A 25,101-nucleotide genomic window follows, 5' to 3' on the forward strand; every position below is an offset into this window, starting at 1 on the left:
CTGAGCAACAGTATCATTCATAATGGTATGCACTGTAGTTGTTTAGTAAAACTTTCTCCAAGCATAGTTTCCACAATATCAATCACAGCTGGCAGAATTAGGTCTTCTCTGGGGCTTTTTTGCACCTAGCTGTTTTATATGCAACTTACTTTGTAAGAAGCTAGTAAAGCTTTTTCATTTACAGACAAAGCTTTTTTTAATGCTAGATTTTTGCTTTTCAAAACATTTCAGTTTGGTAGCAAAGACCTCTCCAGGTTTGTTAACATACTCCTTATGAAGTGTTTCCAAATGTCTTTTAAGTTTAAGTAAAGGGGATAAAAATCCCTTATTGTTTTTCAGCCAGTATGCGAAACTCTAAGATCGAAAACTATGATCTAAACGTTTCATGCCGACGAACTGTCGGCGGATCCAAGCGTAAGTGACCACTTGGTAGTGCCACACCAAGGCAACTCGATGCAAAGGTGGAGCAAGATCCCTCACTATTCTTGATATTTTCTCATAATGTAAAGACACACCACTCCTAGGAGATGTAGTACTGCTTTACATTATGAGGAGAGGTCACTACCCAGACCGGTTTCGACCTTTTTTTGAGGTCTCATCAGTGAGTAGCTAGCGAAGGTATGTAAGTTCTTTTCACTTAAACTTTGATATCATCTAGGTCTAGCTACTCACTGATGAGCTCAAAAAAGGTTGAAACCGGTCTGGGTAGTGACCTCTCCTCATAATGTAAAGCAGTACTACATCTCCTAGGAGCTGTGTGTTTTTACATTATGAGAAAATATCAAGAATAGTGAGGGAGCTTGCTCCACCTTTGCATCGAGTTGCCTTGGTGTGGTACTACCAAGTGGTCACTTACGCTTGGATCCGCCGACTTCGTCGTCATGAAACATTTAGATCGTAGTTTTTGATCTTAGAGTTTCGCATACTGGCTGAAAAACAATAAGGGACTTTTATCCCCTTTATTTATCAACCTCGCCAGAAAAAATAGCCGTTTGGCTTTTCATCTTAGTCTTTTAAGTTTATTTGGTTTCATGCTATCAGCTGTCAAAATTTTATAACAAATAACACACATTGGTCTTTCTTCATCATTTACTTCTGTCTTTGTAAAACTGAAATCTAAATATTCTGCTGCATACTTTCTTGATTTTACTTTTGGAGTGATATTGTGTGAACCTTGAATGTTTTGGAAAGGTGATATGATTCAACGGTCTGTGTAGTGATGCCAGATCTATACACTTTTCGAAAGATTTGATGACATATTTAAATTTGTATGAATATTTAAACATTTTAATTAATTCCTAGTTTTTTTTTTTTTTTTTTTGCTAACTTTTATGGGTTTTGTCAGTGTCTTGAACACAAGAATTGCAAGGGGGAAAGGTGTGGAGAGTGCACCACAAAAACTAATATTAAAAAATGGGGCACACATGAAAGAAGGTTGAGAAACACTGCTCCAAGCTATTATCATTTTTGCAATATCACATATGATATCTGAACTAAAAACTCCACATACATAGCCCATTCCTTCATTAAGACTCTGTAATTTCTATCAATGCACTCAGTGCTGAAATTGCTACGTTGGTTATGGACAAATTCTTTGATGCTCTCACCAAATCCAGTACTCTTAAACTGCAGGTCCCCTCCATGACCTTCATTTTATCTCTTAGTAGTTGTATAAACCTCATAGTCGTTTTCTTCCTCACATTCATGCTCCTTCTTTCTTCCAATCTGTGATACCCAGACCTAATACATACCAGTAATGATTACTGTTACTTTCCCTGTACTCATTAAACTTGTTTACTCCATCTTCCTTTAAATCCAGTCCTGTTAGTAATCAGCTGCAGCTGTACTATAATTACGGTAGCTAATTATAGATTCTTTAATTCTTAGGAGTTGTGGTTAGTACATTGGAAAAGATCATTAATAACAAAACTCTGGAATGGACAGATAGGAATATGATATTCTGTGGAGACAACTGAGTTTGTTTTAGAGGTCTTTTTATAATAATCTATTCACACAGAGTTGAATTATTATTATTATTATTATGTGACACCTCCAGGGAGTCCATTGACTCATCAAGGGAGGGCGCCTACTCTACAACTCTGTCTCTACCACTCAATCCACCAACTATACAATGAACCAACTACCATCATCATCTACACCATCGCCATCTACTGCCCACCACCACAACCACTAGTATTTTCATAGAATAGTTAAAGAAAATAATTGCACCATGGTATTGTTAGTCTTTGCATTGGATTTTGTAGGATGTCATATGGCATGCATCATAAGACTGTAAATTTGAGTACTGCTATTTGATTTGTACATCAATCATGTTCAGGGGTATATGCAATTGTATGTTGATGACTAGAACTGGGCATGATAATAGCTTATAATTATTATTATTATATTTTACTTTCACTTATGTGGTTGTGCACACTATAACGGTAATGTAAAGATCCTGTAGGATAATTAATAGTGAGCCTAATTTACCAGTTTAGCATACTAAACTATAAGGCTAAAGTTGAACGATTTGCAAGAAATTGATGAGGCTAGAAATTTGGGGACTAGCGAAAAGGTCAAAATCCATATAACATATTCCAAAAGTGGGCAAAATATCTCAAAAAATGATTTAAAAAATTAGATGTTTTTCAACATCTAATTTTTTTACCCCCCCCCATGTATTTTTGTTTCTGTCCTTTGCTCAAGTGTAAGCAATTAAATTTTGCATATGATGTACATGTATCTTCACAACTAGTTTATACATGCTCTGCTTGAAAAGAAGTCAATGGACACCATAGTGTGAGGAACAAACAGCCATGGCATCCACCTTAATAAGGTGCGTGACCTCCTTTCACTATGGTGAACTCGGCAATCCTATGGAACATACTTTCCAAAAGTGTGTGATAGCGATCAAAGGGAATTTTAGACTTTTTCCTGTAGGCATGTAATGAGGTCCTGGGTTGATCTGGGGCAGACATCCCTTCACCTCACCTGATGCTTCAGTTCTTCCTATAGATGTTCATTAGTGTTGAGATCAGGGCTCTGTGGAGGCCAGTCAAGTGCAGTAATGTTCATGTCCACAAACCACGAAGTTAGAGTAGCACAGTGACATGGTGCATTGTCTTGCCGAAAGACACAATGGTGATTTCTGTAGAAACGCCACAAAGTAGGAAGCTGCATTGTCTAGAATGTTCAGGTATACCTCTAGTAGTTCAATGTTTTTATGGCACCACAAACAGAAGTGCCATGCCAGACAAGGGAAAACAGAACCATACTATCACACCACCATCTCAAAACTTCATAGTCCGGGTTGGGCACTCTGGTAAGAGATGTTCACCAGGCATCTGCCACAAGCGTCCATCTGCTCGGGAGGGTGTAGCATAATTTGTTGCTCCATAATACATCTTTCCAAGCTTCCACGTCCCACTGTACACACTCTTTGTACCACTGAAGATGATGCTGCATGTTGGTGCAGGTAATGTACAGCCTGCATATTGCAGTCCTACCATGGAAACCAATGTTGTGAGCATTGGTTCTGTGTTTTTGTGCAGATTTGTGTTCCAGTCGATGTTTGGAACTGCTTTCAATGTGCTAACCTAAATGGCGATTTTCTCATATAATCTTTCATAGGACCCTATGGTCATATTCAGCAAGTGTGGTGGGTCATCCACTGCAGTTAGCACTTGCAGTAAACTCCATTCACTTCCATCTCAGTAAGGTATCACTGATTGTTGACCTGGGATGACCAAATTTGTCAATGATTGGCCAAACAGAGAGGCCTGCAATATGGCATCCTATGACAATGCCTCTTTCAAACTCTGTAAGTTCTCTTCTTGCAGCTATTTCACTGAGACACTCATATGATGCATCATGTTCCTCCAATTTATACCGAATCACATTGTGCCATGTGACTTGTTACATGGCACGATGTGCATTGCCCATGGGGGGTGTCCATTGACTTTTTCCCAAGCAATGTATGTAAAGGCTGTTGACTTTACATTAGTTGCCCTAGTATCCCTTAGTACTGGTGCTTTGTCAGTGAATGAGTTTTATTAGGATAGACATTGTGTGAATAATGTGTGGGGAACCCAGCAATGAGTCTTCATAGTACATGGAGATGCCTCAATAGTAATAACAAACTAATAACAAATAAAAACTTAATTTAGTACCTGAATTTGGTTCCTGATGAAATATTTTTAGTTGTTCTTGAAGCGAGTATTCTAGAAAACATTTTAAGTACAGTTGAACGTTGCTGTATCACTTTTATCTTTTGTTTTGTATTACCCTTCCACACACTGCAATTCCACTAGTGCATGCATTATCCTATAATGTTGATGTGTGGATTGGGATATTACTAATAACTAGTATTTTCTTAGACCATCAGCAACAAGCTTTCAGTAAACTCCTTTGAGTTATGAATGGACCTTTCTATTGTTTTTTTCCCCTTCTATATTGTGAGGTTTTTCTGTAATATAAGTAAATTGCTGTGACATAGCATTCTCAAGTTTTTTTGCAGGATACCAAATTCAGAAGTGCACTCAGGAGAATTCTAGAGGACTTTTATTAACTCTTAATGTTTATTTTTTATTTTATACTGATTCAGAGAGTGTATTATGTAGGTTATTCATTACTGCTGTCTTTTCATTTGGATTTGATTATTGTTGACTAGATTTTTAGTGGTGCAGATTTGATTAGTTTTCTGGTAGTTTTGCACTTTTTTATTTATTTATTTTTATTTTTTATTTTTTTTATGTTAATCCCATCCTTAACACCATAGATAGGGTATAGGTTAGATAATCTGGGAACTTTCTTATATAGTGAAACCTGTGGAGTATCCATAGCTATAGAATAACACATATGCCACAGTAAATAACATTTTCCAGTAAAGTACAGTTCCTATTAATCTTGGAACTGTACTCTATAGACCAGGGGTGGGAAAATATGCATCCTTTTGGAGCCGAAATAATTCCGATAAGAATTAAAAGAGCCACAAACTTTGATGGATGCAATGGTACAGGAGTAAGTGAGTGTGCGCATGGTGAGGTTGCAATGAGGTTGTAAGAACTGCTTTGACTAATTACACACCTCATTTTAAGGAGCTTACTAAGAAAATGAATACAAGGAAGGCCTCTACTAGTAAATAAGTAACTAAAATTATTTCGACTATATCCAAATGAAAAGACAGTAGTAATGAGTAACCTACATAATACACTCTCTGAATCAGTATAAAATAAAAAATAAACATTAAGAGTCAATAAAAGTCCTCCAGAATTCTTCTGAGTGCAGTCTGAATTTAAAATTATTCTAATTGTTCAAAGTAAACTTGATTTAATGTATTTCGAATTAAACTTTTTTATTGCAGTAATTTTTATTAACCCTGTTTTTTTTTCTCTCTCTCTTCTCTCTTTTTTATTTTGTTCCTCTTTTTTGTTGTCTCCTCTTCTCTTTTTTGTTTATTTTTTCCTTGTGGATCATGAAGAGCCATGTATGCGAGCTGCATTGTGGCAATCCTTGCTATAGACTAAACTCGGAACTTATTGCAACCATTTTGTGAGAAGTATTTGTTTTTGTTGGTGATATGGTAGTAATTTTGAAATCTTTCTTGGGATTCAGGTTAAGGTTGTTTGAAAAGTTGTTTTCAAACTACCTTACGAGGGTTGTTTGAAAAGTTTGGTAAAAAAAATAAGTTAAACATGTTTTTTGGGAAAAAATCACCTTTGTTTCTCAACATAGTCTCCATCAAGGTCTACACATTTGGTCCAGCGAGTTTCCAATTTTTTCATCCCATCTAAAATGTATGTCAAATTGTGCAAAATAGTCATACGCCTTGATGACATCCTCATTCGAAGAAACGTTTTTCCCACCAAGTCGAATTTTTAAGTTTGGGAATAGGAAGAAGTCACACAGGGCCAAGTCTGGAGAATACAATGGTGGAACTAATCCGAACCTCAGTTCATGCAATTTTGCCATTGTGACGGCTGATGTGCGAGACAGTGCATTGTCTTGATGAAAGAGCACTTTTTTGTGAGTCAATCTTGGCCGTTTTTTCTTCAGTTCTTCTTTTAAATGGTCCAACAATGATGCATAATAGATGCCTGTTATTGTCTTACCCTTTTCCAAATAGTCTATCATGATAATTCCATGGGAATCCCAAAAAACACTGGCCATCACCTTCCCAGCTGACAAAACGGTCTTTGCTTTTTTTCGGTGCTCTTTCACCAGGCATTGTCCACTGTTTTGACTGCTGCTTAGACTCAGGTGTGTAGTGGTGGATCCAAGTTTCGTCTACAGTCAGAAATGGATGCAAAAAATCCTGCAAATTGTGATTAAACATTGCCAAACACTGCATTGAAATATCTTTTCCCATGCGTTTTTGTCAAGAATCGTCAAGAATCGTGCACACAGCTTTTTCATGTGCAATTTTTCATGCAGGATATTATACACCCATTCATTTGAGATGCCTACAATACCAGCAGTCTCATGCACCTTCACTTGGCGGTCTTCCATAACAATACCATGGATTTTGTCAATCATTTCCTTCGTAGTGACCTCAGTCTGGTGTCTGGAGTGTGCTTCATCTTTGATGGACTTGCGACCATATTTAAATTCATTTATCAAGAAGAAATAGTCTTTGATGCTGGTGCAGAGTCCCCATGAACTGCATCTAACTTAGCTTTGATCCGCGCTGTCATCCACTTCTCCAATTAAAAGTGTTTTATCACTGCACAAAACTCGTTTTTCTCCATTTTTATGAAAAATGTAAACACAGTCAGTTTAAATGTTTGCCAAATGGGAACTACGTGTCACACTTGACCAAAATTTTGAAAAAGATGATATGTGCTGAAACTGATATGAATGAACAAATTCTGTTGCCATCTATTGAAAATTTACCAAACTTTTCAAACCACCCTCGTTTGTATGATGGAGTGAAATCTAGTTTCTTAAGCTTTTAGTAAGTTGATAATGGTGTGGAATAATTAATTCTTGAATTAAGGTCTCCTTTGTTTAATGAGTTCTCTGATAATATGATGAGTAGGTTATTTATAGATAATGTATAGTTTTTTTGTAGATAGTACAGATGACTTTTTTGTACTGAATCATACAGGATAATAGTATAGAGTGTAAAAGAGTTGGAAAGAGAATGCACTTCGGTAAGTGTAGGGTGAGGACTAAGAAGTGCTGTCCTATGTTGGGATTACTATAATTAAAAAAATTATAGTAATCCTGCTCATAAAAGGCTGAAAACTTGAGACATTTCTACCCTGTAAGAAAGCCAAAGATCGGATTTGCCAGAAAGCCTTCTCTGAACTTTAAATAGTTTGTCACCTTAGTCAAAGCCTTTATCACCATAAGCAAAATAGTAGAAGCATAGGATCTTCAGCTAGACAGAATATTAAAATAGTAAGAATATTGGAATTTAGCAGACACTTGAGATACTGTTATGAGGATGCACAAATTATGGCTCTAATGGATTAAAAGAGTGCTGATGTATAGAGAGGAGTTGTGATTTTTAAGGATGTTTGTGCTCCTAAATTTTCATTATGATCATAACTAAGAGAGTGCAGAATTGAAGAAACTAAATGATATTGGAATTATAGAATACTCCATATTACTTGCATTTTAATGAGTGCAGATTTTCGACATTACTGTCCACTGTGAAAAGGAATGATTTATTAAGTTGAAGATGATGATTATTATTATTATTCAGGCCTCCATGGAATCAAAAGACTCATCGTGGGAAGCCTTCCTAAGAACATAAAGTCTGTCAAGACTCATCAAGGGGAGGTCCCCCCTTAAGAAACACAAAGTCTATCATACCACTCAAATTATCAGACTTTATTTCAAAAAAGGCTTGTTTTTGCTTATGATATACTGCATGTTGATAGGGTAAGATATTATATTGTTTTATATCTGTAGTATTTATGTGGATATTAAATTATGCAAAAAATAATGAAAAGATATAAAATAATGGATATGAAAGGGTTGTTGGAAGAAATGAGAGTGAAGTGAGAAAGTGAAAATCTTAAGTATATTACCTTGATATGATAAAAATGAATTAAGAAGAAGGGCTATGATGGCAAACAGTTTAATGCATAGGCTGTAGAAGGAATGGCTGTGAGTTTTTGGGTTTGTGGAATGAGTTTGAGGGAAGATTGGATTTTGTATAAGAGGGACGACCTACATTTGAATGTGTTTGGTATCAAGAGTCATATGAAACTAATAACTGATATGACACCTAACACAGAGAGAGTCAGGGAAACTAAATTATAATGGGGAGGAATGGTGAGAATATGTGTGTAAGAGCGACAGTGTTATACAACTGTGCTAATGATGGGAACAGGCGTTATCATGGATAACGCCTGTTCTAAAGAGACACTAAAGAGCAGATGCTTCTAAAACAGAATTTGAATGGGCAAAAAGCAGGAAGCTTGAAGCCTGTCCAAATAGCAGCCATGCCTTTGGTCTCTTGCCAAGGCAATTGATCGTAACTTTTGCCTACACTATTCCCACCTCTATCATACCCAGATGGCTCAGTTGCGACATCACCCATAGAAAAAGCTAACTTCCTGGTTTCACACTTTACCTCCAATGCACACATAACTGACAATGGCAAATGCCCTCCAGTCATTCAACTGCCCAACATACAATGCCCCATGTATCCTTTTGCCAAAAAGATATCATAAACCTGTTGTCTAAATTAAGCACAAAAAAGTCTCCTGGCCCTGATGGCATTCCTCCCATTGTCCTGAAAGTCTGTGCACCAGAACTGACTCCTATCCAATGCCATCTGTACACACTCTCTTACTCCACTGATATATATATATATATATATATCACAGTCTGGAAACTGGCCTATATACAACCCATTCCTAAAAAGGGTGACAAATCACTGTCATTTAACTACCGCTCTATCTCACTCACTTCAGTACTATCTAAAGTGATGGAGAAAACCATCAACTGGCAACTCCTAATCTACCTTGAAGGTACTCGGATATTAAGCGACCACCAGTGCGAATTCCATCGAAGCCAATCAACAGGAGATCTACTCTCATTCATCACCCATCGCTGGACAAATGCCATGGAGAAATTCTGCGAATCCCAAGTAGTTGCACTTGATAGCTCTAAAGCCTTTGACTGAGTCTGGCACAAAGGCTTACTAAGCAAACTTCTATCATTTGGACTGTCTCAGGACTTCTGCAGATGGATTTCCAGCTTCCTGTCTGGATGCACACTATGTGTGATGGTAGATGACTCACTATCCTCTCACTCTCCAACTAATGCTGGGTTCCTGCAAGGTTCAGTTCTCTCACCAACCTTCTTCCTTCTATATATCAATGACCTACTTCAGTTGACCTCTAACCCAATACACAGTTTTGCAGATAGCAGCACATTATACTTCTCCCTTTCATTTGACAAACCCTACTCTACATAACTCACTTCAACCTACAGAACATCAACCACCACTGTCCTTAATTCTGACCTTCAAGACATCCTCCAATGGGGCTCAGATAACCTCGTGAACTTCGATGCGAGTAAAACCCAGTTCTGTCTTATTTCTCACAAAAAAGAACCATTTTCCCCCAGCATTGCTTTTGATGACACTCAAATTCCCAGACAAGATGAGATTTCTCTTCTCAGAATTACCCTGACATCAAGCCTCTCTTGGCATAAACACATCACAACCATTGCATCTTCAGCTTCCAAAAAACTAGGTTTTCTCTTTCACTCAAGATACTACTTCACCTCTAAACGGCTGTTAAAATTATACAAATCACAAATTCGCCCAGCTATCGAATACTGCTCTCACATTTGGAGTTGGGCTCCTAAAAGCTCCCTCAAAATGCTTGACTCAATACAGAGGAGAGCAATTAGACTGATAAATGACCCATCTCTCACCAACTCGCTCCCCTTACTTTCACATAGACACTTGGTCTCTGCAACTTGTATATTCTATAAATATTTCCATGGGAAATGTTCATCTGAAAAAGCATCAGTATTTCTCCCACTCTGTACTAAGCCCATTGGACTTACAGCTGCCACCCAACATCCTTTCACAGTACACCTTGAAACCCACAGAACAAGTTTCTTTTCCTCCTCCTTGATCCCTGCTACTGTGGTACTGTGGAACAGTCTTCCCCTGACCTATTTCTCAAGGAATACAACATACAGGCTTTTAAATCAAATGTAAACAAGTTTCTTCTTTCCCAACCCAACACCCATATATGGTACTAACGTACTATAGATTGACCAGCCAACCTCTTGTATAAGGGCCCAACATTAAAAACAAACAGAGATCTGCAAGTTGTCGAACTGCATAATGCAGACTACAGACAAGAATATACAAAAGAACATGCAGGTAGCTTATTATATCTGTACACAAATTCTAGAGTATCAGAAACAAAGGAGTAGAGTTTATTGCCTTTGGTTAATATGTTGGGACCTCAGATTGTAGGCATTAGTGAGACCTAGCTATCAGAATCAGACATACTAACTAGTATCAAGTGTAAAGGGTACAGTATTTTTAGGAAGGATAGACAGGATAGAAGAAGGTGAGTGCTGCTAATGATATCAGATGACTTTAATTGAGTTAATGTAGCATGACCTGTGATTGTAATGCTAGTGACAGTTTTTCTTGTGGCAGAGTTTGAAGCCATCTAGTATGAGGTGGAATCTAACAAGATCAAATACATAGTGGGGTGCTCTTATAGACATGATGGATCGGTTGCTAGTGATGAAGAAATGCATCAGTGAATAAAGATGACTGGTGCGAAAAGAGTAATTGTAATGAGAGACTTTAATTATCCAAATATTGATTGGGTAGCAGTAAAATCTCATGAGAAGAATGAAATTGAATTTATTGAGCTGTTGCAAGGCAACTTCCTCAGGCAGCATATGACAAAAGGAACTTGAAGTTAAAGCGTGTTAGATTTGATTATAGCATCAGATGGTGTTTCAGTTAAAGATATAACTATTCTGCCTCTGGTTGGTGACAGTGATCATGCAGTACTCACTTGAGAAGTGGCCAAGCTGAGCTACAAAGCAGGAAATTATGACAAACTGCTGAGTATAGTATTATTATTATTATTATTACCCCAAGACCTCATGGAGTCAAAGACTCATCTGGGAGGTCCTTTTATCACACACATCTCATCATACCAAGCCTTAAAGAGCACTCAAACTCCTTGCAGGCACCACACTCTCAGGCAAGGCATTCACAACTCTGCACGAAAAAACCTGCCTCTCACTCCCCTACTCACACCCTCTTTATACAGTTTCCAGGGATGACCTCTGGTTCTCCCCTGATCTCCCACTATTCTCTGTAGAACTTCTCCACCATTGATCTTATAACAACCCCCTTACCAACTTGTAGGTTTCTATCATATCTTCCCTCTTCCTCCTCTCCACCAGACTCTGCAAATTACATCTTCTCAATCTTTCCTCATACTCAACATTCCAGAGGTCAGAAACTACCTTAGTCAGTCACCTTTGGACCCTTTCCAACATCTCTTCATCCTTCTGAAAACCCGGTGACCAAATCTGGGCACAATATTCCATGTATGGCCTAATCAAAGCCTTATACAACGGAACAAGAATCTTCCTACTTCTACACGTCAGTATCCTCCGCATCATTCCCAGAAGTCTTTGTGTTGTCTTCACAATTTTGGCAATGTGTCCCCTAAATTTTAGATCCTTATCCACTATCACCCCCAGATCTCTTATTTCCTCTACCTCCAACAATATATTCCCACCAAGCATAAATTCTGCATCCCATCTTTGTTTTCCAAATTTTAAAACCTTACATTTTGCAACATTGAACTCACATCCCCATTTCCGTGCCGAATCACTCAATTTATTCAAGTCTTCTTGCAAGGCCACAACATTTTCACTACTCTTTATGGTTCGTCCCAACTTTGCATCATCTGCAAACAACTGAATATCTCCATCCAAATCTTCGCCAATATCATTAATATACAGGTTAAATAGTAATGGCCCTAAAACAGACCCCTGAGGCACTCCACTAGTGACTTTCCTTTTCCTGGATATTGCACCCCAATACATAACTTTTTGATACCTATATACTGGGTTTAGTGCTATGGTATCAGTTGCTGGATAGGAAGAATATTGACAATACATGGGAAGCATTTAAAAATCATTAAATGATGCAATATCAGAATGTGGCCTGAGAATTTGAAGAATAAATATGGTAGGAGTCAAATTGATGTGTAATCTTATCAAGCAAGAGATTCATAAGAAAAGATTATGTGGAAGGAATACTGTGTGCATAAGGATGTTGTCTGTTATGAAAATTATAAACATCAGGCCAGAAGAGTCATAACTGTTGTACGGAAAGCTAAGTCTGAATATGAAAAGAAACTATCTCTTCAATCTAAAGACAACCCACAAGAATTATATCAATATGCTGAAAGTAAAAGAAAGAATGAATATTAAAAAATAACTCCTCTGAATGCAGGTTGTGTTAATGTGAAAGATGTAGAAGAGGTTGTTCAACTAATGAGTGCCCATTTTGCTAAAAAGCTATCAACCTAGTATGTGCAACATTGAGTTAAATGCTACCTCTTCACTAGATATAGGAATCAGGTGCATGAGGAGGAGGTATCTGTTGCACAAACTGAATAAGAATTCAGCAGTAGGGACTGATGGGATATCAGCATGGGTGCTAAAAGAGTGTTCAGCTAAACTGGCTATTCCTTTAACCTTTAATATGAGTCGTCTCAGAACAAGGAAGATTGGAAGGAATGCATGTAAATCCCATTGTATAAAGGTGGTGCAAAGACCAATGAATCCAGCTATCGATCAATCAGTATTTCAAGAGTGGTGGTTAAGATTTTGGAAAAGTTGGTTATGGCTCTCATTTAGAAATGAGTTGACAGAGAATCTCTACTTTGCAATGAACAGCATGGATTGAGTAAGGGAAGGCCATGTTTTAGCAACTTGCTCACATTCTGTAATAATGTTACCATTATTATAGCAGGTATAACAGCAAGTGGAGGGATGATGTGCTAATTCACTGGAGCAGTGATCGGTGAATTAGTGGAGAAATACCTGTAGAAGAGACACAGAGCTGAAACTTTGTGTCTGTGAGATAGAGGTTGAAGTTGAGTCAAGAAAGGTTGGAAGTAAATGCCAGTCCAAGGAGAGAGAGAGTTCATCCTGTCTGAGGATAAATTCTTTCTATTCTGAGAGAGTATTACTGAGGATGAGGGAAAGTAAGCTGAGATCCCTTTTGTGAGAGAAAAGGCAGGGTGGGCGAAAAAATGGATCCTGAGGTACTCCTGCATTGGTGGCAAATCTTGAAGAGAGGGTGCTATCCAACATGACATGCAGTGAACAACTACAGAGAAAGATGGCTGTCAATTTACAGAGGATGGCAGATAGACCAAAGGAAGGCAGAGTGTAAAGCAGGCCGCAATGCCAAACATTGTTGAAAGCCTTGAAAATGTCAACGAGAACTGTACATGTTTCGCTGAACCTTTCAATGGCATGTGTCCAGTGGTGAATGATGTAGGCTAAGATATTAGCCATGGATCTGGATTGGTAGAATCCATGCTAGATAGCCATTTGTCATTAGCTGTTTGTTGCTAATAGCCATTTGTTATGGCTAATGAATATTTTTTTAGAAACAGAACAGATAAAAATTAGTAATTCAAGAATCCCCTTGTGCAGTTAATGACAATAAGTAAACTATGAAAATTTCCATTCTTTAATGATTGTTCTGTTTAGCAAAGTACTTTGAAAAAGGCTACCTCTTTGATATTTCAGTTTTAGTATTAATCTTCTCTCATAACTAGTGTACTTCCATATTATTTTTTTTGTTTCAGCGGAAGCATCCCCATGTCCTGTACAGGTACTTTACAGAAACTAAGACAAAACATACATGTGGTAAGTATTTGTATGAATATTTAGTAATTGCTTGGTGGATAAAGAAATCTTATCAGACATTAATTTGAAAACAGCTAAATGCAGAATTATACAATACATATATATATATGTATGTTGTGCATTATATTTTGATTTGCATTCTAAAAATTTATTTAGTTATATAAAGAATCATTCTCACCATTGTCTGTGAATCCTGTGCACATTGGTGTCTGATGTAGTTTTTGCTGCTCTCTACCATTCCCTTCTGTCCATTGTCAGGTGGCCAGACATCAAGATTTTGATCTTTCTGTTATCATCCATCCTGCAGATATCTACAGAAAGGTTAAGTTTTCTTCCAATTATTTTCTGTATTAGACTCTTTTTTCAATTTTAAAGTTCATCATTCATTACCTGCTTCATCCATCCAGTTTGTAAAATCATTTTATAGCATGTTCTTTTGATTTGCCTCTCAGAGTCTTTGACTATTTACTATCTATCACATCCATAGAAGCACGCACAAATATGCATCTTTCCAGAACTCACTGGTAAGACTTTCCAGATCTCATGTTAAGGTTTACTACTTTATTATGCCTGTAGGCTTTTTATTTATTTATTTTTTTTGTATTCATCATTCTTTTTGTATTAAATGTCTTATCTCATTTTTTGTGATCTAAATTATGCAGGTGAAAGCTGTATAACTGGGAAGAGACCCAGTTATCCTTTTAGGGAATGCAGAGAACTGACCATGGCATCTGATCTAATGTCCAATCCTGGATACTGAATTCAATTCAGTATCCAGGGTGCATCTGGATACTGAATGAATGAAGATACTGAATGAATGAAGATGGACTTCCAATTTGTATTTGAATTCAAGTATTTGAATTCTGTAACTTGTTCTATTATTTTATTGTTGAGCATAATTTTGACTTGTATTTCCACACATTGCCATAGCTTTTGTTTTTGTTTCAGAGATTTTCATTAAAATTTTTTTTGCTATTTCATTTAGATGGTTAGTTGCAATTTGGAGTTTATCTTCTGAATTTGAAATTAGTACTTGATCATCCAAATAAAGTATTGTAGTTAGCTATATATTATTTGTTAGTTTAACTCCATCTTTGACAGTTGTTTTCCATTCTTTTAGGATTCTGTTTATATAAATGTTGAATAGGATTGGGGATAAGTCATAGCCTTGTCTTACTCCTTTATTTATAGTTATAGGTTCTGATAATGTTCCATCTGCAAATTTGATGCAAATAGATGGTTTTTCAGCATTTGATGAATTTGTGCAACAACACAAACTTCTGCTTTTTAAACTTGTGTCTATGATAGGTAATAAAATTGAGGAGGTATTTTATCGTCTTGTAATATTTTCCAGAGTAGATTTCTGTTCAAGTTATCATATGCCTTTTCGTAGTCAATAAATAGAAGAAAAGTGGGCAGATTAAATTCTTTTCTTTTTTCTATGATCTGTTGCATTGTGAAGGAGGCATTTGTGCATCTTCTCCCTCTTCTGAAACCACACTGTTCTTCTTGTAAGTAATTTTCTGTGTATTTGATTAGTCTATTCTTTAAAATGTTTGCATATAGTTTAGATGCTGTTATTAAGAGAGTAATGCCGCTGTAATTTCTACATTTGTCCTTGGGACCTTTTTTGTGAATATTTATTACTACTCCAGTTTCCCCATTATTTTGGGATCTTTTGATATTTTCAGATGTTACTGAAGAGTTTAAGTAGGTTTACTTTTAAGTTATTGTCTGCATACTTAAAGAGCTCAATGCATATTCCATCCAGGCCTGCTATTTCTTGAGTTTTTAAATTCTTTTTCTAATTCTTCCAGTGCTATTTCTTCTGTACTTTCCTGTGTATTAATATCTTCAATTTTGTGAGTTTTGTCATTGTTTTGTATTTCTTGTTTTTCATTCCACAATGTTTTATAGTGTTCTATCCAATCTGCTTTGGAAATTAGATTATTTCTTAATTGGTCATTTTCTGCTGTTTGTAGTTGCCTGAAAATTTTAAAACCTATTCTTTGTGGTCCAGTGATATCCTGCTCTAATGATTTAACATATTTACTCCAATCTTCTCTGCGTATATTTCTGGAAAGCTTTCTGACTACAGCCCATAGTTTCTTATATTTTATATAGTTAGCTGTGCTTTTACTCTGCAGATAGATTTTAAAAGCCTGTTTTTTCCTTTCAATTAATTCCTTTAAGTCATCATTCCAAGTTCTGAGCCATTTTTTGTTTTTCCTTGATTTGTATCCTAAACTTTCTTCTGCTGCTTTTTAGTATGGTTTCCTTTATATTTTTCCAGTCAGTTTTGATATTGTTTGTGGTTGGTTTTATTTTATCTCTTATTCTGCTTTTATATAAGTTTCTAATACTCTCCTGTTGTAGGAGGTGAATTTTAAACTGTTTATTAGATGTTGGCTCATTATCTTTTTTTCTTTTGGAGTATGTGGTTCTTTTCATGAATTCAAATCTGCTTTCAACTAACATGTGATCAATTTTGCTTCATCTAAAAACCCTTGTATCCTTGATAGTATTATTTAGTTTGTTGCTAATAATAATGTAATCTATTATTCATTTTGCTCCTCTTGCTTTCCATGTGTGTTTATGTATATTTTTATGCCTGAAGAAAGTATTGCTGATTTTTAGACTGTTAAATATGCAGAAGTCTCTTAATAAATTTCCATTGTTATTGATTACTAATTCTCCCTCTGATCCAAATGCATCCTGTTATTTTGGGTTATTTCCCACTCTAGCATTGAAATCTCCCATCAAGATTGTTGCTTCATCTTTATTTGTTTCATCAATACATTCCTGAAGTTTTCCTCTGTCTCTTCCTCTTTTCCATCTACTGGCATAAATTCCGAAAATATCGAATGTTTGATTCATAATTTTCATTCTAACTTTGATTATTCTGTCTGATACCCAAGTATAATCTGAAATTTTGTTTTTCCATTTTTTATTAATCCAAATTGCACTCGCAGACAAAGCCAATTTGTCTTCTGGAACTCCAGAGAACATCATGACATAATCTTCCAGAATTTGAGATCCCTTTGTAAAATGTTGCCTATGCTGTGGCATTGTAATTTTTTTTTTTTTTTTTTTGCCTTCTCGTGTTGCTTGTGGACTATTTGCGCAATTGGAAACGTTTGCTTATTCTATTTTGTTATATCATTCTGTGATCTATATCTAGTTCCTTTCTATATACTGTATTAATTCGACTCTTCCTGTTATCTCTTACTCTACCTTCCGTAATTTTTTTATTCTTATACCTGAGAGCACTAGAAATTTATTTTCATTAATGACTGCGCCACCAGTGGTCCTGTTGTAGTATAAGAAATAGTAATACCTCCAGTAGGTCTCTATCTAACATTAATAAAATACAGTAGTGGTCTTTATACGCTCTTTATCATAGCTATTATTAAATTCCCTCTTAGTCCCTTATTAACACTAATCAGTCATAGCTATTTTTAAACTCCCTGCTTACAGGATCGAGTTTATTTGGAAACAGTGCATTGCATATTAAAGATCAGGCGGTACTCCTTGAATATATAAATAACAAACATGTTTATTAGATACTAAGACTGAATATACAACTCATACAATAGGGAAATTGCTTCTTCTAATTTTTAATTTAAGCTATGCTCTATATGACAAACTTCTATATCAACTTCCTGCAATTATGCAACAGATCTTACAAAAACCACTGCAGCAAAATATACAACTCCTAGTTTAAGCTAACTATTATAGAACAAAAATCTCTATGGCAATTTCCTGGCAATAACAATTATGCAACATAAAGCTTTAGAATTCACAGTTATCAATAATTAAAACTTCTAGCCTGATTACCTCTTGGGAAATTATTATGCTCTGATCTATATACCTACAAATTCCAACACTTGTATCAAATTAATCTTAGAGTACATCTATCTTAGCACTATAAACTTAGCAGTCCATTTAAGATAGTTTTCTTACATCACATACAAAATTAAACTGTAACAAATAACTCACATGAGTTCTTTATCCCTTTGGTGCACTTCTTCATAGTTCGTCTCAGAGTCCTGTATGTTTCTTCTCCGTCTCGGGTTTTGGATTTTTTCCGCAGAGGATCTCTGAGCACCGACATCTCATTTAGAATGGTTGTTGGGGATCTTGAACGCAATTTTCCAGTGTCTTGAACTTCAGGCGAAGGGGTTCAACGATTGGAGCATATACAGATTCGTCTAAGCAGCAAAGCATTTTGGTCTGCTGTGGCTGCTCCCTCCATGGCTAATTGTTTCTGGCAGCCATCCATCACAACGTCATCTGATCTGGATGACTTCCGGTGGATCGACTTCCTTCTCCTCTTTGCCTCCTTCTGATCTCCGTGTGTCCTAGCCGAAAACTGTCTATCTCAATGGTTGAAGATCCATGCCTTATATTCATCCTTCCACAGAACCCTGGATGAAGGATTGAGACCCCAAACATTTCCTCATGACTCTCTTGATCTTCTGTTAATGTCGACTTCTCTTTCTCTCCTTAAGTGCACTTTTAATCTTTTTTGTCGGACTGCATAACTATGTTTGATTCAAGCCATCCCCTTTTGCCACTGACCTTGAATGTAGTCTTAGACTGAGCTTGTAAACAAAAGGTTTATCTTACACTTCAGTCAAAGCACTAACATTAAATAAATTACGATAGCAAAGGCATTGCCCTTGGCTTTAACATTTAAACATCTTTTGTTTATATAAGTGAGCAAGCAAATTCCCTTTGGGCTTTATACATAGGCTTTTAGTATTATATTTACAGTAACAAACAAAGATATTTTTGTAAGCTTTCTAGATGTGACCTCTGTAAAAGTCGATGCAAAGAGCCTTGAAATTTTCGCTGCATCGAATTTTGCACCTTCTTTTTCTCAGTTATTGCTTCTATACCAGTGTTTATATTTTTTAGTTGTCTGTCAGTCATTCTGAGTAGCTATTTTTAATTTCTCAAAGAGAAGTCCCTTAAAATATTCACCCCTCAGAAAATCAACAAACTCACTATCCTTGTTTCTGTATTCTAAGTTCTTCCTTCCATTTTCTATTCCTGTAATTAAAGTGTACCATTTGAATCACCTTTCTTTTTACATGGCCAACCAGTTTGCTTAAACATTTGACAATCACTGTTCTCCACATTCCTGGCCTATAACAGCATCCTATCAGATATATACTAGCCTGTTAATTTCAACTTCACTCTACACAGATTCAAAATCTGCGCATGTACTATCAATTCCACACTTGGTGGACACAATTCCTCTGCAATCATTAACAGCACTCCCCCTCTTCCTATTTTCACCGTGTTATTATTCTGGAAAACTGCATTTCCATTTCTTTTCCTGACATCACATAATCTTCAGACAACCAAGTTTCAATTATACCAGTTATTTTTGGGCATACTGACTCAGAGGTGGAGAAAGTTGAGAACTCTGTATTTCTTACTGATATCTCATCCCTGTTTCAGTTCACCATGAACTCTGGATATTTTGTTTGCCAAGGAAAATTCTACAAACAGATAGAGGGGATATCCATGGGTTCTCCACCCCTGGCCAACTTCTTCATGGAGACCTTTGAAGAAAAATCCTTAAACTCTGCCCCACATAAAACCACTGTTTGGCTACACTATGTAGATGATGTCTTCTCCATTTAACCACATGGTCTTGACACTCTCAATACTTTCGTAACACATGAACAATCAACATTCCAGGATCCAGTTCATCTTAGAAAAGGAAAACAACAACAGTCTCTCCCCCCCCCCTTCCTAGACACTGATTACACTCCATTCTGATGGATCCCTGGCATTCTCAGTCTACAGAAAACCCACACATACTGGTAGATACATTCATCCCCCCCTCATCCCAACAATATGGGATTATAAAAATGCAGTATGACAATGCAAAATTTGTTGGTTCTGATAACAGTGCCCTAACTACTGAACTTAACCACATTCTCAACATATTTTTAGTCAGTGGCTAAAATTCCCACAAAATATTTAAGCCCTGTAACCTCAAGCTCCCCTTCCCTTCCGAACAGATTATGCAAAATCTAGCACCATTCCATATTATCCTGGGCACTTCTGAAAAATTAACAAAAATCCTAAAGAAATGCAAACATTACAACTACTTATAGACCTCATAAAAAACTGTCATCCGTTATCCATTCTCCCAAAAACCAGCGACATTCCCTAGACTACCAGGTCCCTTGCTATTGCAAACTGTCCTAATATGGCCAAACAGGCAGGGTAACCAATATCAGAATTTCTGAACACATGGATTACATCTGTTTCCACCATTACAGCCATTCTGGACTTGCTGATCATGCTTTCGCCATTCACCACAGGATATGGTAGAAGAAGGCCACTCTATTGCACTGCAGAAAATACAAATATGAGATGCTATTCATGGAATCTGCCTCAGCCCTGAAAAACTTTCCAAAGATGAACAAATTTGGGTGCATGAAACTGTCCCAGTCATCCTCAGATCTTCAGTCCAACAGCAAGATCATTCAATTTAGCCCATTTGGGGATGCCATTTAGGACTTAGACAAAAAAACAAAAAAAAACTCTGTTATCCACCATATCCTTTCAGGAACCATGTTCTCCTATTATTACGATGACCATGCGGAATAATATAAATTAAAGATACCAAGAAATTATATAATTGGTTTAATTCTTTATCCAAGTGTAAGCAAACAAAGTTAGCACCTGAAGTATTTTCAGGACTGGTACATAGAAGCTAATGACGTCACATCGCTTGCCTTAGTATCGCATAACGTAAAGCACATATCCTTGCATCATGTATAATGCTATGCATTATGGGAAGGGTCACTACCCAGATTGGTTTCAACTTTTATTCAGGTCTCATCAGTGGGAGCCAGACCCAGAGGTGATAAGGTTGAAGTAATGTAGGTCATATTTTCATATACGAGTAGCCAAAAGGTGTATCACCTTACATTTTGCAACATCAAATTGGCAATCATTATCCTTTTTCCACGATGCCCATTTATTTAAATCATCCTGCAGGATATCTACATCACCTTTATCAACTACTGCTCTCCCCAATTTTGCTTCAACAGCAACAAACTGAATATCCCCTCTTAAATATTTCCCTATGTCATTGATATACAAATTAAAGAGTAGTGGCACTAGTACCGAACCTTGAGGTATTTTGCTAGTCACCATCATTCTCCCAGATTCCACTCCACCATATACTACTCTCTGGTGTCAGTCTGTCAGACACCCTCCTATCTATGCTACTAGCCTCATATTATTATTATTATTATTATTATTATTCAGGCCTCCATGGAGTCAAAAGACTCATCGTGGGAGGTCCTTCCTAGAAACACAAAGTCTATCATACCACTCATTGACCATTCTTGCTTTCACCACTCTATCAGGCAATGCATTCCACAGTTCAACCACCAACCCCCCCCCCCATGCAAAGAAACCATTCTTCACAATTTTGCTCACATCTTCCTTTCGTAACTTCTAGGGATGGCCCCTTGTCATCGCTCCTTTCTGCTGTTCCACCAAGTGAAAGAACTCTCCCAGTGTCAACCCTGTAACTACTTCTCAACAGTTTAAAAGTCTCCATCATACCACATCTCCTTCTTCCATCTACCAAACTCTGCAGTCCACATTTCCTCAGCCGATATTCATAACTAACATTGTACAGTCCTGAAACCATCTTTATTATCTGCCTCTGTATCGTTCACAGTTAATATATCCCCTTCAAATCCTGGGGACCAAATTTGAGCACAATAGTCTAAGTGTGGTCTGATGAGGGTCTTATACAATGGAATCATAACTCTTTTAACTCTGCAGGTCAGCGTCCTTCTCAGTATTGCAGCAATCCTCAGACATTTCTCTTGTCTCCCCTACTTCCTCCAGTACAGCTCCTCCAGTTGAGTAGGCAGCCTCCCATTGATGTATCCCAAACTTCAAGACTTTACATTTTTGCTGCATTAAACTGACATGACCATTAATTTTCCCATGTGTCTAGTTTATTCAAATCCTCTTGCAGGGCTGCCACATCTACACTATTACTAATAAACTTTCCCAGCTTCACATCATCTGCAAACAACTGAATATTCCCCTGCAATCCACTGACAATATCATTGATATAAAGGTTAAACAATATAGGTCCCAGTACTGGTCCCTCTGGGACCCCACTTGTAACCTTCTGCCTCCTTGGTATTGCCCCACCATACACAACTCTCTGATACTATCAGGCAGCCAATCTGGAATCCAGTTGACTAACCCGACATCTAAACCCATGTGCTGTAAATTTAATATCAGCTTATCATGTGGCATCCTGTGAAATGCCTTTGCAAAATCAAAAAAATGGCAGTATATACCTTTCCCTCATCAACTGCTCTTGTCACTTTATTATAAAAGGCAATCATATTACTCAAGCCAGAGCACCCCCTTAACAAATCCATGTTGATTGTCATAGATAACATTATCCTCATATGATAGTGCTGTATATGGTCCATCACTAATTTCTCCAAGACCTTAACAACTACTGATTACACACATGTCTAATTATACTGGCATATAATTAGACATGTCCAGTCTGCTACCACCCTTATGCAATGGCACTGTCTTACTTTCCTTCCATTCCCTGGGTGCCTTTCCCGTAGCCAGACTTTTAGTGAAAAGCCAGGTCAACAGAGCTGTTAGTTCTTTAGCACATTCTCTCAAAACCTGTGGTGAAATACCATCCAGTCCCATAGCTTAACTATCATTCAGATTATTCAGTATTTGGGATACACTCTCCTCCTGCACCTCTAAATCTCAAACCTGCCCTATCTCTCTAGTATTAAAATTTACTCCTCCAGGATGAAATACTCCAATAAAGTGTTCATTGAACAACTGCACTGTGTCCTCTGCATCAGTCACTCTAATCCCATTTTTATCCCACAATGCCATTCTTTCACAATCATTTCTCCTCCTACTGGCCACATACCTAAAAATTCCCTAGGATTTTCTCTGAATTTTAGTGCCAATCTCTTCTCATATTCCAGTTTCACCTTACTTACCATACTAGTCATTAACCTGACATGAGTCTTATATTCTTCATGAATCTGCTCTCCACCCCTCACCTTACATATCTTCCATAACCTCTTTTTCATTTACAGTTCCTGTTTGATGTTGTTTGTCATCCACTTTACAAGAAATTGTGTCCTCTTCTTCACTCCTTGAATACAGCGTACTATTGCTTCTAACAAATATTCCTTCACAATTCCCCAAGCACTAATGATATCCGAGCATTCCAATTCCTCTCTCCATGGAACTGTCCCAAGTTGATATCTAAGGCTATTATAATCACCTTCCTTATAATTCCACATACATTCCCTTTCCTTTGATACTCCTGCATGTCTATTCATCTTCCAAGTCAAAACCTCATGGTCACTCTCTCCAACTTGGGGTTGGGGGAGATGTTATCTCAGTTATTATTAGCTCTTCTAATGCTATGACCAAATCCAAGACTCTTGAACCTTTGTTCCCTCTATTACATGTTGCCTAAGTCATTTGTCCTCAAGAATTATAGAAATTCCATTCCCTTATTACTACATGCATTTTGCTCTTCCCAATTTATACTGCTGCAGTTAAAATCTCCCATAACAATCATTCTTCTTGCACTTACCAAGTTCAACTACCTAAACATCTCCTGCTCCCCACTCTCTGTGCTCCTTGGCTTGTAGCAGCACCCCAATAAATATCCTGTCTTGCCCACCTCTACCTCACACTATATGCTTTCAAAACCATTAGTGTCACTGCCTTCTTAAGCTCCCGCTCTTAGAGGACATAAGTCATCACTTATCATAAGCAGTACTCCACCACTGCATTTTCCCTTCCTATCCTGTCTCAAAATGCTGTACCCTGCTACTTCTATTCCTTATTATATCATCTTCCATCAACCATGTCTCAGTGATCCCAATAATCTTTGGCCAGGCTGATGCTATCAGCACCACCAATTCTTCTCCTTTATTTCATATACTCCTGGCATTAGTATAAAACATAAAAATGTCACTATTTCTATATCTATCATTATCCCATCCAGACTCCACAGGACTCATCGTTACCTGATGGCATCCCCCAAGCACCTTTTCCCACAAGAGGCCACCACCTGCTACCATCCACCCTGGGAATTTATTCAGAAAACAGTAATCTCTCCAGATGCCTACGTCATTTCTCATTCAAATGCAAGTGGTCTCTTGCATACAATTCCTTTCTGTCCTCAAATGCCCACCGAACATCCACATATTCCAATTCTTTCTTCTGAAACATTCTGGCTATTATGCTATTCATTATTACTGCTCTTCTACTCAGCTTCTCATTATTGTACTTGGGCAACACACACACTATCTTTCCTTTCTGCGTTTTCTTTTGTACAACCTCAAGCATGAATCTCAGATCTCTCGCCACTCGATTTACACTGCCTCTCATGTCATTCGTGCCTACCATCACAATCATCTCATCCACCCTTCCACTCTACTTAATTGCAATAGCAGCACTTTCTATTGTTCCTCCAGACAAACACTCCTCTGGCATTCTATCTTGCACACCACTGATCATTGAGTCTCCATATATCAGACCTCTTACCAATCTGTTCTTTGATTGCTCACCTGCATCCCTCACGCTCTCTCTCTCTCTCTCCTCTAACACTTTCTCTCTGTGTTTCCCTACTTACCTGCCATCTTGGCAGTATTCTATCCCTAGTTCCAGCACTCCCTTGTATTCTTCTCATTCCCTCTCTCCTACTGTTTCTATTCTCTCCTCTTCTATCATTCCCATATCACTCTCTCACTTCTACTCTGATTTGCCTTGCATTCATCTCTTCTATTTGCCTACTTTCATCTTTCACACCTCATCTCATTCCCGAGACATTCCACCTCCTCTTTCATCTCATGTATCTCTCTCTGCAAGTGTGCCACTTTGCTCGCCATTCATTCTCTTAATTAAGACCATCTCCGAAAACTTCACAAACTTTCCACACTCTCCCCCTCTTATTTTTTCATTCATATTTTACTTGTTATTCTATATCCATTCCCATTTGCTTAAGCTTTTGTAATTGTTTTCTATGTGGTATTCTATCAAATGCCTTTGCAAAGTCGAGCAATAGCATGGTGTAGCCATTACCTTTGTCCAGTTCTGTTTTTGCTTTATTATAAAATGTGAATAAGTTACTAA

The 25,101-nt window shown here is 37.3% G+C and overlaps 1 protein-coding gene across 2 annotated transcripts in view; it reads left to right on the plus strand.

The window, feature by feature from the left end:
* The window catches only part of LOC150092192 (disintegrin and metalloproteinase domain-containing protein 11-like), a 1,236,934-nt gene that overhangs the window by 282,971 nt on the left and 928,862 nt on the right, over positions 1 to 25,101 (plus strand). For both annotated transcript variants that reach the window (XM_090415260.1, XM_090415259.1), the window contains exon 8: positions 13,842 to 13,902. In XM_090415260.1, the coding sequence (XP_090271386.1) occupies positions 13,842 to 13,902 (61 nt within the window). The remainder of the gene's footprint in view (positions 1 to 13,841; positions 13,903 to 25,101) is intronic.

This window comes from Typopeltis vanoorti, unplaced genomic scaffold (assembly GCF_054136105.1).
Source record: "Typopeltis vanoorti isolate ZY-2024b unplaced genomic scaffold, IOZ_Tvanoo_1.0 HiC_scaffold_24, whole genome shotgun sequence".
NCBI lineage: Eukaryota > Metazoa > Arthropoda > Arachnida > Uropygi > Thelyphonidae > Typopeltis > Typopeltis vanoorti.